Genomic DNA, 16,778 nt, shown 5'->3' on the forward strand with positions numbered 1-16,778 from the left:
CATTAATTTGAAGTAGTTTGTCAAATAAACCTGCTTTTCTGGAGTGAGGAATGCCATCTGGGAAGTTGTGTTCAAGCTTGCTCCCAGGAATACAATCTTTTGGCTGGGCACCAGATGTGATTTCTTTTTGATGATGGTGTACCCCAGAGAAGTTAGAAGTCTCTTTAGATATGCCAGGTGCTGAAGTAGCAATTCCTGACTGTCCGTTGAATCAGGCAATTGGCCAAATATGGGTAAATATGAATATGTCTCTGCCTGCAGTATGCAATGTCTGGAGCCAGGCACTTTGTGAATACCCTGGGCGCAGTAGATAAGCCAAAGGGAAGTGCAGAGAACTAATAGTGCATAGAGCTTGCCCAGAAACTTAGATATTTCCTGCAAGATTCCATTATGATGTGCAGATAAGTTTCTTTTCAGTCTAGGGTGACTAGCCAGGAGTCCTTGGCTAGCACAGGAAAAAGCTGTTGCAGTATAAGCACTGTGAACTCTGGGACCACCAGGAAGGTGTTGAGAATGGACATATCCAGGATAGGGCACCAAGAGCACTCTTTTCTAGGCACCAGGAACAGTCTGGAGTAGAAACCCTGTCCCTGTTGCTCTACTGGAGCAGGCTGAATAGCTCTGATACTGAGAAGAGAAAGTACTTGCTTTTGAGCCTCTGCCCACCGGTTTGGAGGAACATCTGGCAACCTGCTTGGGGTTGGCAGTGAGTGGAAGTAGAATCTGTATCCCTGGGATACAATGTTTATGACCCATCAGTCCTGGGTAATGGACATCCAGTTTTTTGCATGCAGGGTGAGTTTTCCTCCTAGGGGTGCAAGTACTTGGGCATGGCTCGCAGAGATGATAGACAAGTCATTGTGAACCTTTTCTATAAGGGGGTGGCTTACAACTCCCTGTTTTTGAGGTGGGAGCACTTCATTGTTTAGATCTCTGCATACCCTGAGACTGTAGTCTTGGTGGTCTGTTGCCCCTGGGTTTGGACCGAAAACCTGAGAGGGACTAGAAAGGACCAGTTTTTTTAGAATCTAGGTGGCTGTACATGTAAGAAATCTTTGATAGTTTGCATAGATTTAGCTTTTTCCTCCATCTTTTTAAGAACAACTTCTGCTTTTGTACCAAACAAATGTTTCTGGTTTAATGGAACATCTAGTAATTTTGCTTTGACATGGTCTGACAAGATTTGTTCCTTCAGCCAAGCATGCCTTCTCAGTACAGACCTAGTGACAGCAGCCCTGAACAATGCTTCTAAGGCATCAAAACCACACTGCAAAGTCTGTTTACTAACTTGGTTTGCAAAATGCATTAAGTCTTGTAAATCTTTATTTTCTGTACAATCTGGAAGCAACAACATTTTTTGTTTAATTAGTTCCGTAATATGCTGCTGGTACTTCAACACGTGAAACTGGCAATTTAAAGCCCTGATGGCAACAGTTGCAGAGGTATATAACTTCTTACCCCATCTGTCTAAAGATCTAGAATCCCTGTCCGAAGGGGTAGGGTTTTTGGCTGTACTAGCCTTAATACCTTTAGGTCCCTGGGGAACGCTCTCTGGATCCGCAGTAGATTCTTAGAGAGTAATTTGAGAGAGTCAGGTACTCTGTAGTACCTGTCAGGCTTTCTAGGAGCTGGTGGTAAAGTATCAGGAGTAAGACTGGACTCCATGAAGACATCATCTACAATATCCAGGACAGGGGGTATAGCTAGAGGCCTGTGCTAAGGCAAGTCTAAAAATTTGCTGAGTCTCTTTTTGGACTACGGGTAGTCCTGGCATTCCCAGCAGAAATGCTCTCTTAAGGTATGCAAGGTTTCACCAAAAGAAAAGTCCTCTGGAGGGGAGGCAGAGGGAATGGAATCCTCTGCATCTGAATCCTCATAGGTAGATAAGGGTATGTCCTGGTAATCAGAGGGATCAGAGTCATCGGACTCATGGTCTGTAGAATCAGAAGGAAAATCAATTCTTTGTCTTTTAAAGGGGGAAGGCTGGCTTCCCATAATTAAAGTTATAAGGTCTTCAGCCATTCTAAGCATTTGTTTCTGTGGCATGGGAGCTTGAGCATGCACTTTGGTCATCAGTTTTCTAAGCATAGTACAAACGCTGGGCCTAAGAAACTCTGTAGTTTTAGTCAGAAATGGAGTAGTCTGTTTAATATGAACATCGGAAGATCAGAAAACAACCTCAGAAGCCGGTGCCTGCACAGTGGCTCAGGACCCATCAAAGGTAGAGACATCCGTAGGTTCCATGGTCGATGAAGCATCTCACGGCATACCAGAGTCTGAATGGGTCTCAGTAGAGGCCTGCGAATATGTAGAAGCAGGTATCGGGGCTGTGAAGGCACCTCACTGAGTACCAGTGGACTGGCGACTAGCTTAACGGAAGCATCATCTGCAGTTTTGGACCTATGCGGTCTGTCTCTGTCTTTATCCTTACTTTTTTTGGAAGATCGGTAGTCGGATGGCTTATCGAAGCCATTTTGGAATACGGAGAATGAGCGCAAAAGAAGTTAGTGACAAAGATAGCCCAATGACGAATAGTTCGGCCATTAAACAAGGCACAAAACCAACAGTGAGGAATGTCGTGGTCTGGGCCTAAACAGGTGACACAGTAAGAATGAAAATCTCTGAGATATTTGCTTTCCACAGGCAAGACAATTGTTAACTTTTTCTGACATTGGTTAGAGCAAGAAAAAAGGATCCCCAACAGGGTACTTAGCTTTCAAAAACTTCAGGTTTGACACTCGAAAAACAAAAATTGCAGGTAGCGGCCGACCGGCACTTGCGAAATGCTTCTGCTTCGGGCTTCCATGTGGCAAGAAAACCTGATGTAATGGAGTCGGCTGCATGTTTTATACCCCTGATGACCTGATGTCATGGAAGAGGCGACAGCATCAGCTGCAGAAATCCCAAGACACTGGTAGTCGGGCCGACTGAGGGCTACCTTCAGGCAGATAACCCAAATGTGATGACGGCAACAGTGAAACATGAAGAACATCTTGGAGTTTTTTTAAAACTGGTTCAGATAACAGAGACCTAGGAGAGGTCTTAGGTCCCCTCTATTTTCTTTGGCACCAAAAAGAACCTTGATCAAAATCCAGACCCAGTTTTGTGTAGTGGGAGCTCTTAGATAACTCTTATGTCTAGCAGCTTTTGACTTTCCAGAGCTACCTCCCCTGATTTGGTGGAACATCGGGGAAAACATTTTCTTATTCTTAGAAGATGTAAAAAGGGAATGAAATCTACTCTGGACATGACTCTTTACACCAACGTAGCTTTTCTAATGGCAGCCCAGGCCCCCCCACCCCCGAATGTCTCCAGAGAAGAATAGTCGAGCAACCCTTTAGGAGTGCTGAAAAGGTCCATCTGTCAGGAGGAGTCTTGGAAGTCTTGGTTTTTACGGACCCTCTCTACCATGTGGGGGGCATTTCCCATTGTTATTATTCCCCCCTATGCCTCTGGGGGAGAAATCAGCATGTGATTTTTGAAAAGGTCCTTGAGATTTACAGGACCATATTTTCTTGCCACCATGTCTATTTCTAGAAAAATGGATTCCCACGGCAGACGAGGTCTTTCCATATTGGTCACCACATTAGTGTCTCTAACAGTGGGCCGAAACAGAGAAGATCCATCAAAGGGAGCACTGATGGATGACACTTTAAAAGGGCTCTACAAAGTCACACAATTGCATCCAGGCATGTCTCCTAATGGTTATGCCTGAACCTGTGGCCAAGATTTAGATGGGCCAGACACAAAGGCTTCTAGGAAAACGGACACCTACTGGGAAGGGGTTTTGTGAGACCAATCACCGTTTGGGCACAGGATTTCTAGAAGCTCTCCAAAGGAGATGTCTTCTGATGGACATCTAGGGGATCCTTCCCCTCCATAAAAATTGGTGTCTTCTGTCAAAGATTCTTGAGGGGATCAACCTCTTCAGTGGGATGCTCTGGAGAGGTATCAGAAGAGGCGGAGAGTTCCCTAACTGGAACTGCCTGTAAGCTCTTACTGTCCCTGTGGAGTAGGAAGCAGAGACTCCAACAGGATCCGAAGAGGGAATGGGAATTGGCTCTGAAGGGGTAAGAGTCGAAAAAGCTCTCAGGAGATGGAATACCCTCTCCACCACATTAAACGCAGAGGGACCAGGAGAAGTACAGGACAATCGATCCAGAGCTGAAACCCTCGGATCAGACAAACCAGGGCCCTCCCCAACATTCATCTCCAAGGGAGGAGTTGGAGCGAGCTGTCCAGCTCTGAAACCCAGAGGGGAAGCAATGGCTATGAAAGCTTTGGATTTCAGGTCAACCCCACAGATGCGGCACTGATGCTACAACTCCGAGAGACATCCTGCTCAAGGGGAGTGGGGGCCGAACAGACCAGTGAAGTAGTCAGGGTTGATGATAAAGCCATTTTTGGATTTAATGGTTCTACTCTTGGAGATCTCTGATCCAAGGGCTCTGAAATGGAAGGTTGGATGGGAGAAGGAGTAAAAACGGTACTTGAGGGAAGTTTAAGGTTCACAGTTCCGATGGGAGATGTAGACGCCAAGACCCCATCTGGATTTGTGTTCTGAGAAATTTTCTCATCAACCTATCCACCTCTGCTTCAGAAAGACTTCAGAGGACCTAATGGAAGAGGAAGTGGAGGGAGGTCAAGAAGACTTTCTTGGAGTCTCATGCAGGAAAGAAAATCTCAGTCTAGTTGACAGTGGCTTTGGAGAGAAGCGAGGGCTTTGGAGCTTAGGAGACTTTGTGGGAGAAACTGTCAGATCTGAGGGTTTGCGAATCTTGGCTGCAGGCTCTAATGTTGGAGTGGATTTGGGAGATCTGACAGGAGAGGACTTTACATGCTCCTTGGGCTCTGTGGATCTTGATTTGAGAGGGGTTTGATCCCCTGAAGTAGATGCAGTAGAAGGAGCAGAAGCAGGATTAAGGCCCTTCAGCTCTAATTTGCTACGATGATCACTGATGGATCTGGCATTGAAACCAGCTCAAACATTACAAGCAGTATCTACATGAGCAGGGCCTAAACAATAAATGCAATCCCTGTGGGCATCTGAGCTGGGTATCTTGTGCCCACATGAAGTGCACTTCTTAAATCTAGTAGGCTGTGACTCAACCATGCTATGAGGAATGCCTAACAGCAAAAAGTCAGTCAAGGACAGGAAAACGTGTTTTTTTTTTTTGTCTTTTTAAGTGAAACATGGAAAGGTTGTACCAGCAATGGTAAAGTTACTACCTCACGAAGAAGGTACAGGAAAGAGGAAAAACATTACCAGATATGGTAAAGAAAGATGCCAAGGAATTTTAAAGAAAGTCATAAAAAAAGAATAAAACTAGTTTAGCTGTAAACAGAGGATGTTATCAGAAAACTAAACACGGAAAGTTAAGTTAACCTGCAAGTTTTACTCACTATGCTACATGAAATGCAAATGTCGAAATCACCAAGATCCAAGATGGAATGAAGCCCCCCTCTCTCTAATCTTCCATGGAACAAGGAAGTGGTAAAATGCAGCAGTTTCTCCTTCTGAGCATAGATCCAGCTCAACTTACCCTTTCAAACGCAGACATGGGGATCAGTCCAGTACCTTAACTGACAACTGGTCTAACAGAAGTGCTCCTGAAGGAGGGGAACCACGGAGTTCCAAGATGTGAATTTTACTTCCATGTTTAAAATGTTCTTATCCTAGAACAGAAATTTCCAAAATCGAGCTGCACCCACAGAATGCATCTTCCACAACAATTACTCTTGGCTAGTTTAGACTGCTGTATCACCCCTTATAAGGCCTGCGTCTTGGGGGGACTTAGCAAGAAAGACCAGGCAAGACATGTTGAAACTTATGCTCATCAACTTGCTGCGTCTGTCAGAAGGTCTCTACCTGTAGAATGGTCTGGCCTAGATGAGGAGGATGACAGCATAGTAAGGGCACTGTATATACTTCAAGTTTGATAAAAGCTTTCTTCTTCCCCCTTTTTTGGAGCACTGTAATGATTTTATGAGAAGGCTCATTGAAGAGGACCACCAGCCTACAAAAAGGGGCAATTACAACAGCCTCGTGAAGATGGATTTGAAAGGAGAAAAACCTTAGACAGACCATCTTCTGCAAAAAAAAAAAAAAAAAAAAAAAAAAAAAAGCATCAGTAGCTGCTACCCTGGCCACCATTTTAGAACAATGAATGTCAGCTTTCCCACTATCTACCTTACCTATGCAAGACAGTAGAACTGGGCAGCAAAAGATTAATAAGCCTAATGTGACAGAGATCCTTGTTGTCTTGCCAAACTAAGTCACTCCTCTGACACAAATATAGATAAGGTCTACATTTCCAAGATCAATGTCAGACGACAGCTGGCACAATGGTGTGTCCTACAATGTTACTACACCATGCCATTCAAGTATGGATTTGTAGTGAATGTCTGCTTTTTTTTTTTTTTGGGGGGGGGGGTCCAAAGAACAATGCAAGAGTAATTTCAAGCTCTGGGATAATGCAGAGCTACTCTCTCTCTCTCTTTCCAGAACACTGGCTTCAACTGTTCTGTCTTGGGAGAAGGCAGGAGGACCGTCTGACAGTCCACAGAGGACATCATGAGTAATCTAATGGTGTGTTAGTAGCAGAACGTTTGTAGCAACTAACATACCTAGACTTATCTTTGTAATAACCTCTTAAAACAACAAACCACTCCAGTGTCCCTACCATTGTTACACCTCTTCAAAGTACCTCACTATATTAAATTTTTGAAACCAGATATAACTAAGGTGTTCACTGTGGGGGCACAGGAGAGGTTTATTATTTTTGGCTAGTTTATGTTTGTTCTGTTGGGGTAATGGGTGGTGAACTATGTTTGGGTTGTAATCACTTTTCAGTCTTTTTCTTTGTACCCTCAGGCTGAATCTCAAAAGTTCATTTCTGCAGTGTTCAACCCCGGCTAATACCACCACCCAGAGTGTTTGTCAGCTGATGGTAATACTCTTCAAGGGAAATGCTTAAAAGCCTTTGCCATGACTGAACACACCTAGTCATGGCTCACCAATCTATTCACTTTTCTGGCATTTGAAGTTTCTTATTAATCTTCATCAGCTCCTCTGAGATGCATTAAAGTGGATCAGCAACCACTTGAAGGAATTCCAGTGAACCATATTTTTTCCAGAGTTACACTCTCCTCATTTGGTAAGAACCCATCCTTCACCTAATACATGACAGTGTCCACTCATTTTAGGTAGTTTAAATGCAACCTAAAGGGGTACCATTGCAAAGAGACAGAAAGCCAACAAACTTTCTGTCCATACAGATGATCCCCTCAAAATGTATTATACGCTTGTTGCTGCAGTTGTGCAGAAATAAACTACATGGCACTGCTGGGTCTAAATAATCAAACACAAGTCATCTGGGTTACAGTGAAGGCTTCACTTCATCCCCCTTTTCCACCAAAAACCTGGTCCAGCCGAAATCTCTTCTGGAGTAAAACTATCACTCACTGCAACTTAGAAGTCACTTAAACAAGGCATTTTAAAATGCAGAATTGAAATGTTTACCTGTTCCCTTTCTACTCTTCTCTTTTCCTCTTCTGCTCGCCTCCTCTCCTCTTCTTCCTTACGCCGCCGTTCCATCTCTTCCATTCTTCGTTTCTCCTCCTGTTCTTTTCTCCTCTGTTCACGTTCTTGTTGTCTCCTTGCTTCACGCTCTCTCCTTTGTTGCTGTTGAGAAAAAAATAATCTGATAACTTATGAAGCAGAGGCTTCAATACAGAAAGAATACTTGTGTAAAATCTTACCATAACCATAGATGTCCTTCTCTTCCATGTTGCAGCATTCTTAACTCTTGTGTTATCCTCTGCTTGCTATCCGAACTTCCGACCAGTATACAAAAGCTTGTAGCCACTGCTAGGTAGGTGGGATGTCTGACATTGGCCTAGGGACCGTGGGCCATACAAGTGACAACTGCACATACCTTTCCTCAGAACTGAATGCCCCAGTCCCAGGATAGCTGTACATAGCCTGTGCCATCTAAGAAGGAACAAACTTTAGATGGAAAAAAGGGGTAAGAAGGGAGGGAATGAATACTGCAACATGGGAGAGGACACCTATGGTTATGGTAAGATTTTAGACAACTACTCTATGTCCTCCTTTTCTCATGTTGCAGTATTCCAAACTCTTGGGTGAGTGACAAAGCTCACAGGGAAGAAGAGTGTGGTGGTATGGAATTGTTCTCCATGAAGTCATGAAGGACTACCCTAGCAAACCCCACTCTGGATCTGGAGATGTGATCCAACCCGCAGTGTTTAGTGAAGGTATGGACAGATGTCCATGTAGCTGCCTCCATAATGGATGCAGTGTCCAGTCCTTTGAAGAAGGCCACCGATGAAGCTATGGGTCTAGTGGAGTGGGCCTTCATTTTTTAATTGCGTCGTTTCCCATGTAATGCGTAGCAAAAGGAAATAACCTTGGAAATCCAAGCAGAAATGGTCTGTTTTGTCACCGCCTTTCCCAGAGCTCTGGGGTGAAAGGAGACAAATAGTAGCTCTGACTTCTTAATGGTTTTAGTCTTGTCAAGGTAAAATCTCAATTGTCTGTGAACATCAAAGGAATATAAGAATCTCTCACTGTCATTTTGGGGTGAGGGAAAAAGGTGGGCAGGTGGATACCCTGACTTAAGAATAGGTCATTGACCACCTGGGGTATCAAGGAGGAACTATTCCTCAGGGTCATTCCATCCTTATGGAAGATGAGGAAGGGAGGAGTTGCCATGAGGGCCTGGAGCTCTGACACTCTTCTGGCTGATGTCAGGGCCACGAGGAGTACAGTTTTCCAGGTAAAATGTTTCAGAGATGCCTTAGATGCTGGGTCAAAGGGGGCAACAGAGAGTTTCTCTAAAATGTAATTCAGATCCTATGAGGTGGAACTGGCATCCTGGGAAGCCTGAGGTGTAGTACTCCCTTAAGGAATAACTTTGGAGGGAGACGGGAAGCTACTGAGGGATCAAGAGGCAGACAGGTCGAAATAGCTGCAAGGTGTGCTTTAACAAAGGAATATGCCAACCCTAGTTGCAAGAGTTCACCCAGATAGGACAGCACTAAGGGGACCTCACTTTGAAATGGGTCTAGCTGTCTTTGTAGACACCACATGGAGAATCTCTTCCACTTTGATAAATAAGATCCCCTAATGTTAAGTTTCCTGACCTCCTGAAGGACTGTTAGCATGTCTTCAGTGTAAAGGTGTCTAGAAGGGATCAAAAATCTATCACCCACAGGGTTAGATTCAGAAATTCCAGATGGGGATGGATAGGGATCCCTTGCCCTGTGTGAGAAGGTCCACTCCGTCAGGTAACTTGTGATGACTTGCTCTTGGCTAAATGCAGGAGGAGGGGGAACCAATGCTGTCTTGGCCAAAAGGGAGTCACCAGCAAGATTTTTGGTTTGTCCTGCTAGATCTTCAACAGGACTTTTTGAAGTAATGGGAAGGGGGAATGCATATAGAAACATCCCTACCATGAGACTGAAAAGGCATCCATTGCCCTTGCTAAAGCACTGGGTAGCCTGGTGCAAAACAATGGTAGCTGTCTGTTCAGGGTGGAAGGAAACAAATCTATCTGCAATGTACCCCACCCTGTGGGCAATGTCCAAAAAACACATCTCTGTGAAGCATTCATTCATGGGACTGTGACATGGACCTGCTCAAGGTGTCTGCCTGAATGCTCTGAGCTGAAGGGATATAAACTGCCTACACGTTGACTCCGTGTTGGGCTGCCAGGTCCCTGGCTAGGACAGTAAATCTGCAATGCAAATAAGATTTGGTTCCACCCGGTTTGTTCATATACCACAGAACTGTAGTGCTGTCTGTGAACAATTTCAGGAGACCTTGTTTTACGGCATGAAGGAAGGCTGTCACGGCAAACAGGATAGGTCTCACTTCCCTGATGTTGATTTGTTCCCGCCTAAAGGTGTGTGACCAGGTATTCTGCACTTTTAGGCTGCCCAAAGTAGCCCCACAGCCCAGATCTAAGGCATCTCTGTACATTTCCTGGACTGGGGCAAGGGGTTATAATGGAAGTCCTGGGTTGAGTGTAACTTGGTTCAACCACCACAGTGTCTCCTTCCTTACGCAAGGAAGGAAGGGGATGCCAAAGTCCACGGGGTGTGATTGTTGGGTCTATGTGGACATCAGGTACCACTGCAGTTTTCTCATGTGGAGTCTTGCCAGAACCAGCATGGCTACAGTGGAAGCCATATGACTCAGCAGTCTGAGATACTGTCTGGTGTCAAATTAGTGCCTTTGAGAACGGAGGACAGATATTGCCTCAGGGTTTCCACTGTCTGAGGTGGAAGGAATGCCCTCATCTTGCAGCCTAGAAAAACTTGGTTATGGGAAAGACTCAGGTTGGACTTGGGGAAGTTTATGTTGAATCCCAGTGCCTGCAGGACTGAGATGACTCGGTGGAGTTGGTTCTTTAGGGATCTGCAGGATTCTGAGAGAATCAGGTTGTCCATCCAGGTATGGAAAAATCTGAATCCCTTGGACCCTGCAATAAGCAAACACTGGAGCTAGACATTTGGTGAAGACCCTTGGAGCAGTAGAGAGTCCAAAGGGCAAGGCTGAGAACTGAAAATGTAAGGAACCAACAGAAAAGCACAGATATTTCCTGTAGTTAGACCTTATACGGATGCTGAAGGTAAGCACCCTTTGTGTCCAAGGTGGCTAGAAATTCCTGAGGTATCACTAAAGGAAAAAGGGTCTGAACAGTAAGCATACAAAAGGTGGGTACCTGTAGGAAAAGACTGACAAGAAAGGGATCCAGGTTAGGTCTTCCAAGGTCCATCCTTCCTGGGAATTAGGAAGAGTCTTTGAATAGAATCCCTTTCCTTTTTCTGCCAAAGGAACCAGTTGTATGGTTCCTTGTGAAAGGAGGCTGTCTAGGACTGGCTGGAAAAGGGGGAGTTTATCTTCGGGTGGCTGGGGAATCCCTCTAGGAGAAGAGGAAATGATCCAGGTCAAAGTAACCCTTTTCTATGATGGAAAGGACCCAATTGTCTGAGGTAATGCTTTGTCAAATTGGAAGATAGTGAGAGAGCCTTAGAGACAGAGGAATGGAGTCTGGAGGGGGGGGGGGGCAGTGAAGGCAGGTAGAGTCACAGGCTACCTGCCCTGTCCTGAAAGGGAGATTTCTGGGCTGGGGTTTGAGCAGGCTTAGAAGGGGTCTGCTGTTTTCTAGTGCCTTTTCCTGCCCTAGCATGGGAAGCTGGAGCAGAGTGTTTCCTAATGAACTGGGTCTTTGAGGGACAGTTCTTGTGAAATTTGGGTATGGGGGGAGACAAATAGGTAAAATCCTGTAGTACTTTCCCTTTTTGCTGAAGGGCCTTTAAATAGCTCAGCCACTTTAGACCCAAAAAGGGCAGAGTTATCCAGGGGTGCATTAGTAATTTGGCCTTAATATCATCGGGTAAGGGTGGTAACCTTAACCAAGAGTATCTTCTAAGGACAGAAGCTGAGGCTGTAGATCTGGCAGAGGCTTCTGCAGCATCACAACTACATCTAACTGAATGTCTGGTAACATTGGGGAGACAGGGAAATGAGACTGGAAATTTGAGCCTTAGAGGGTGAGTCAGGAAGGTCAGCTAAATGCTTGGCGAACTGGGTCAAAAGAGCCAAGGCATATTTAGAAATATACGTCTGGTAATTTACAACCATAAAGGCCAGGGTAGCAGAAGTATATGGCTTCTTACCAAGGCGCTCAATGGCCTTAGTGCCCTTGTTTGTGGGAAGGACAGAGGTAGAGAGAAATAGTTTGGATGGCTTGTCTGCTGAAACTGAGACAGCGGCAGGGTCAGCAACAAGGCAGTTTATCAAAAACTTTCACCCCTTCAGGAAGTTCAGGACCTTGTAAAACCTGTCAGGCCTTCTAGGGGCAGGTGGTTTTGAATCAAAATTAACAGAGGCAGTATTAAAAGCATCCAACAAAGCCGGCAACAAAGGAGGAATTGCAGAAGGAGCAGAGCTTTTCATCTGCAGAAGCCCATAGTATCTTTTTTGGACCTCTGCCATTTCAAAAGAATCCCTCTTAAAATGTTCTCTCATTTTAGAAACTGTTTCCCCAAAGGTGAGATCCTCTCCTGGGGAGGCAGACTCAGCAGAGTCGTCCTCTGGGGAAGCACACTAAAGAGGAGATGGCATCTGAGACACAGAGGTAAGAGACTCCTCCAAGGAGGAGTCTGAGGAGTCCTCAGCTTCAGGATGGATAATTTCCTCAGCCTGAGGTCTGGGACTGATAGGAGGACCATCCTGTGGGGAAACTGGCATGGCAGGCTTAGGGCCATAAAGGCATTAATAGGCTCAGTGAAAAAGCCTGCCAAGCAGGTTGGCTTTTATCAGAGGGGACAGATGTTTTGTTTTGTGTTTCTTTTTTAATGAAGGCCTAGAAGGCAGAGGCCCTAAGGAAAGCCTAGTCTCTGAGGAAGGCCTAGATTTTGTTTGCTGGGAACCAGTGGAAGGGCCTTTCTGGGCAGCCATAAGAAGCTGAGGGCCCCCCCCTCATTGTAGACAGGTGACGTCTGCAAGCCCTACCCGGACATGCCTTCTGCTCTAGGTTCTGCAGCCTCTCAAGGTGTACCCGCTATACTGGTTTCGGCAGACTCTGAATGTTCCTCCAGGTGAACGTCGGTCACAGCAGCACGTTCAGGCCTGGAAACCTTGGCTATCTTTTGGGGTGGTTCTATGGACTGACCGGACGACCCTTCCATCCCTAACGCTAAGTGTTTAAGACACTGATTTTCTAAGTAAATGTTCAAGGTGGGCAGATGACTGTGGAGTGTCTTAGATACAAAGGCCTGACAGATCACGCAAGTAAGATCGTCATGAGTAGGCCCTAGACACAAGGCAGAGTTCGTGGGCATCCTTATGGGGGATCCAACGACCGCACCTGCACTTTCCCTTCCTGAATGATATGCAACCTAAACAGACATGCAATGACAAAAAGTAATCAGAAACAGCCCCAACTGGTTACTTATCTTAGAAACTTTAAGACCTGACGGCGAAGGCGGCAAGAAGCACTGACGTTCAAATGGCGGCAGAAGTTCTGAAGAAAGGTACATGCAGATGTCACTTTTATGGCCCATGCTCCCTAGTCCATCAGATGTCCCATGTACCTAGCCAGCAGTGGCCTTAGGTCAGCTGGTGCCCGAGGCAAAAGGGCTCCACAGTGCCCCCCCCCACACCATCCAGGTGCCCCCAACCTGGTCTACCTACACCAAATAAATACTGGAAAAGCGCCCCTGCTACAGCGGCGCCCTAGTTGGCCTATGCCTAAGGCCGGCCATGTACCTAGCACTGACTACAAGCTTTTGTATACTGGACGGACTTCCAGGTAGCAAGCGGAGGATAACCCAAGAGTTTGGAATACTGCAACATGAGAAACGAAGGACAACAGCAATTATAATAAACTGCCTCACAAAAAATATATATATATATATATATATATATATATATATATATATATATATATATATATATATATAAAACTTTCACCCAGTAGTCTCATATCCAACTGTTATAAAGGGTACTTCTTAATTCTCCATATAGTTTTACCAGGACTGTCAGAATCTTAATGTCCCAAAATACTGGTGTTCATAACATCAAACCCAAATAATCATAAGAACAGAATGTGAAACAGGAAGATAGCTGAATTGAGCTGCTTCACACAATGCAAGTAGCTAGTTGCGAGACACAGCTGTAAATCAGGAATTGGAGTTTTGCCCATTCTATGCTGAAGTGAGATGTCAAAGTTGGCATATATAATTAACAGTGTGCCCGTCCTCCCACATGGCAGGTCCAGAGGGGCAAAAACTTTTAGTTATGTACTTACCATAACTTTAGATGTTTGGGATCCATCTCGCCTACATTCTGTACTGATGGGTTCGGAGCCGATCCTCGGCTCCGACTCGGCACGCTATACTATAGAACAAAGTCTCTTATTGGCTGAGCTATCCTACATCCCAGGATGCACCACCACTGCTTCCCCAGATCTTGTTTGTCCGCACACATACAGACTGTTGATATAACATTGCCAAGTGTTTCAAGATGAAACGGCTGAACTCGAACTGTCCGGTCTCTTCTGATCTCCAAGGCAGGGGGAAGCAGGGTGGGTTATTAGGAATGTAGGCGAGATTGATCCCAAACATCTAAAGTTATGGTTAAGTACATAACTAAAAGATGTTATGTGATCCTATCTCACCTACATTCTGTACTGATGGGACAGCGTCCCTAGCACCTGATTCCTGGGTGGCTCACTGGAAAACACTCATGAGAACTGTGGAACCGAAGGAAGCTCGCCCCCGAGATGCCATGTCCAATTTGTAATGAGAAATGAAGGTGTGAGGAGAAGACCATGTAGCCGCAGCACAAATGTCGCTAATGGCAAGCTTAGAATGAAAAGCTGCCGAAGTAGCCATAGCCCTGGTAGAATGAGCTTTCACAGTAGATGTAAGCTCTTTATTAGAAATGAAGTAAGTATGACTGATACAGTCTCTGATCCACTTGGCAATAGTGACTTTCGTGATGGCTTTGCCCAATTTATTGTCCAAAAAGGACACAAACAACTGATCTGTTTTCCGTGTTTGGTGCGTCCTATCCAAATAGAAGTGCAATTGCCTATGAACATCTAAGGTGTGCAAGATGTATTCTGCTCTGAGTACTTTGGGAAGAAAACTGGAAGTTCCATTGACTGTTGCAGACAAAAACTAGAACAAACCTTAGGAACAAAGGATGGATTTGGTCTGAGGGATACTCTATCCTTGTGAAAAACCAGGTATGGTGGTTTGACACATAGGGCTTGAAGTTCCGAAACTCTTCTGGCTGATGTAATTGCGACTAAGAAAGCAGTCTTCCAAGAAAGAAATTTCAAGTCACAAGTTGCTGCCGGTTCGAAGGGGGAAGAGGTCAAAGCACCTAACACAACATTAAGGTCCCATGGTGGAGCGGGATGAGATATCGGGGGCCAAAGCAGCCCAGCACCTTTCATGAAGGCTTTACACAACTTGTTGCTCATCAAAGGTGGTTCTATGCTCTCATGAAAATTGGAAATAGCTGCCAATTGAACCTTAATGGTAGAGACCGAAGAACCTTGATTGAACAGAGAAGCTAAAAACTTCAGAACGTCTGATACCGGGACAGTTATGGGATCTAATCCCCAGAGTTGGGCCCAAATAGCAAATCTCTTCCATTTGCTGTTATACATTTTCTTAGTAGAAGTCTTGTGGGCCGAGGACAAGATATGTATGACTTCCGGATCCAAAGTATGGTTCCTGACTAAGGTCAGAAGAGGAGGAGCCAAGCTGTTAACCTCAACGAGTGGGGGGACTGATGATGCTGTCCCGACTGATGGGTCAAGAGGTCCGGAACTTGGTCCAAGAACCATGGACCGTCCAGTGCATATTTCCGAAGAAAGGGAAACCAGACTTGACGAGGCCAGTATGGGGCAACTAAAATCATCTTGCTCTCCAAGCGAATCGAATTCTGGATCACCTTGGGAAGAAGGGGAACTGGTGGAAAGGCGTATAGCAGGCCGGTGGGTCAAGCTTGGACTAGGGCGTCCTTGGAAATCTCCCCCGGAACTGGGGTGAGAGAGAAGAACTGTTGGCATTTCGTATTGAGGGGGGTTGCGAATAGGTCGCAACAAGGAGTTCCCCATCTTCTGAAAATCTGAGTTGCCACTCTGTCGTTCAGAGACCACTCGTGAGGGGAGAGAACAGTTCTGCTCAGTCTGTCGGCTATCACATTGGATCTCCCTGGAATGTGTGTTGCTACCAGAGAACGTTTGGTTGCAATCGCCCAATCCCATACCTTCATGGCCTCTCTGCAAAGGGGGTAGGATCTGGTCCCTCCCTGCATGTTCAGGTACCAGACTACTGACATGTTGTCGGACTGAATGGCAATCATGCCCTGGGGGAGGTAACTGTGTAGTGCTTGCAGTGATAGAAGCACCGCCCTCATTTCCAGTATGTTGATGTGGAGGAAACTCTCGTCTGACTGCCACTTGCCTTGGACTGACCTGCCTAGGTAATGTCCCCCCCACCCCGTCTGGGAGGCGTCCGTAGTCAATGTGGCCACTGGAGGTGGTGGAACGAAGGGTCGCCCCTGATCCAGATTGGAGGAAAGAAGCCACCAACGAAGGTCCTGTTTGCACGTCTCTGTGATCAGAATGAGGTGACAGAGGGAGATCCTGATAAGACCACTGGACTGACAGGAGCCACTGGAGAATCCTCATATGTAACCTTGCCAAGGGGACTAGGAGAACGGTGGCCGACATGGAACCTAACAGTTGTAGGACCATCCTGGCTGGGGCTCGGCGTTTGAGGAGCAAGGCTCGAACTTGAGACTGTAATGTTTCTATCCTCTCTGTAGGAAGATAGACCCGCATTTGCTTTGAGTCCATCTCTACTCCGATAAACCGTATGCGCTGAGATGGCAGCATCACATACTTTGCCCAATTGAAGGTGATTCCTAGGGAGTTGCCTAGAGATATAGTGGCTGCTAGGTTTTGTAAGAGTAGACGCCTGGAGGTGGCAGTTAGGAGCCAGTCGTCTAGGTATGGAAACACCTGGAATCCTAGACTTCTCAGGTGAGCAGTCACCACCGCCAAACATTTGGTGAACACCCTGGGGGCTGTGGTGAGACCAAAGGGCAGTGCACGGAACTGGAAATGACTGTCTCCCAGGCTGAAGCGCAAGTGTCTCCCGGAAGCCTGATCTATCAGGATGTGATAATAGGCGTGCTTGAGATCTAAGGAGCACATCCAAACACC

At 45.8% G+C, this 16,778-nt stretch overlaps 1 protein-coding gene across 1 annotated transcript in view; it reads right to left on the bottom strand.

Annotated features, from left to right (window-relative positions):
• The window catches only part of MAP4K4 (mitogen-activated protein kinase kinase kinase kinase 4), a 3,343,981-nt gene that overhangs the window by 1,974,709 nt on the left and 1,352,494 nt on the right, over positions 1–16,778 (bottom strand). The window contains exon 14 of the mRNA XM_044071965.1: positions 7,523–7,684. Coding sequence (XP_043927900.1) covers positions 7,523–7,684 — 162 coding nt within the window. The remainder of the gene's footprint in view (positions 1–7,522; positions 7,685–16,778) is intronic.

This window comes from Protopterus annectens, chromosome 5.part0 (genome assembly GCF_019279795.1).
Source record: "Protopterus annectens isolate FY-2018-M chromosome 5.part0, PAN1.0, whole genome shotgun sequence".
Classification (NCBI taxonomy): Eukaryota; Metazoa; Chordata; order Ceratodontiformes; family Protopteridae; genus Protopterus; species Protopterus annectens.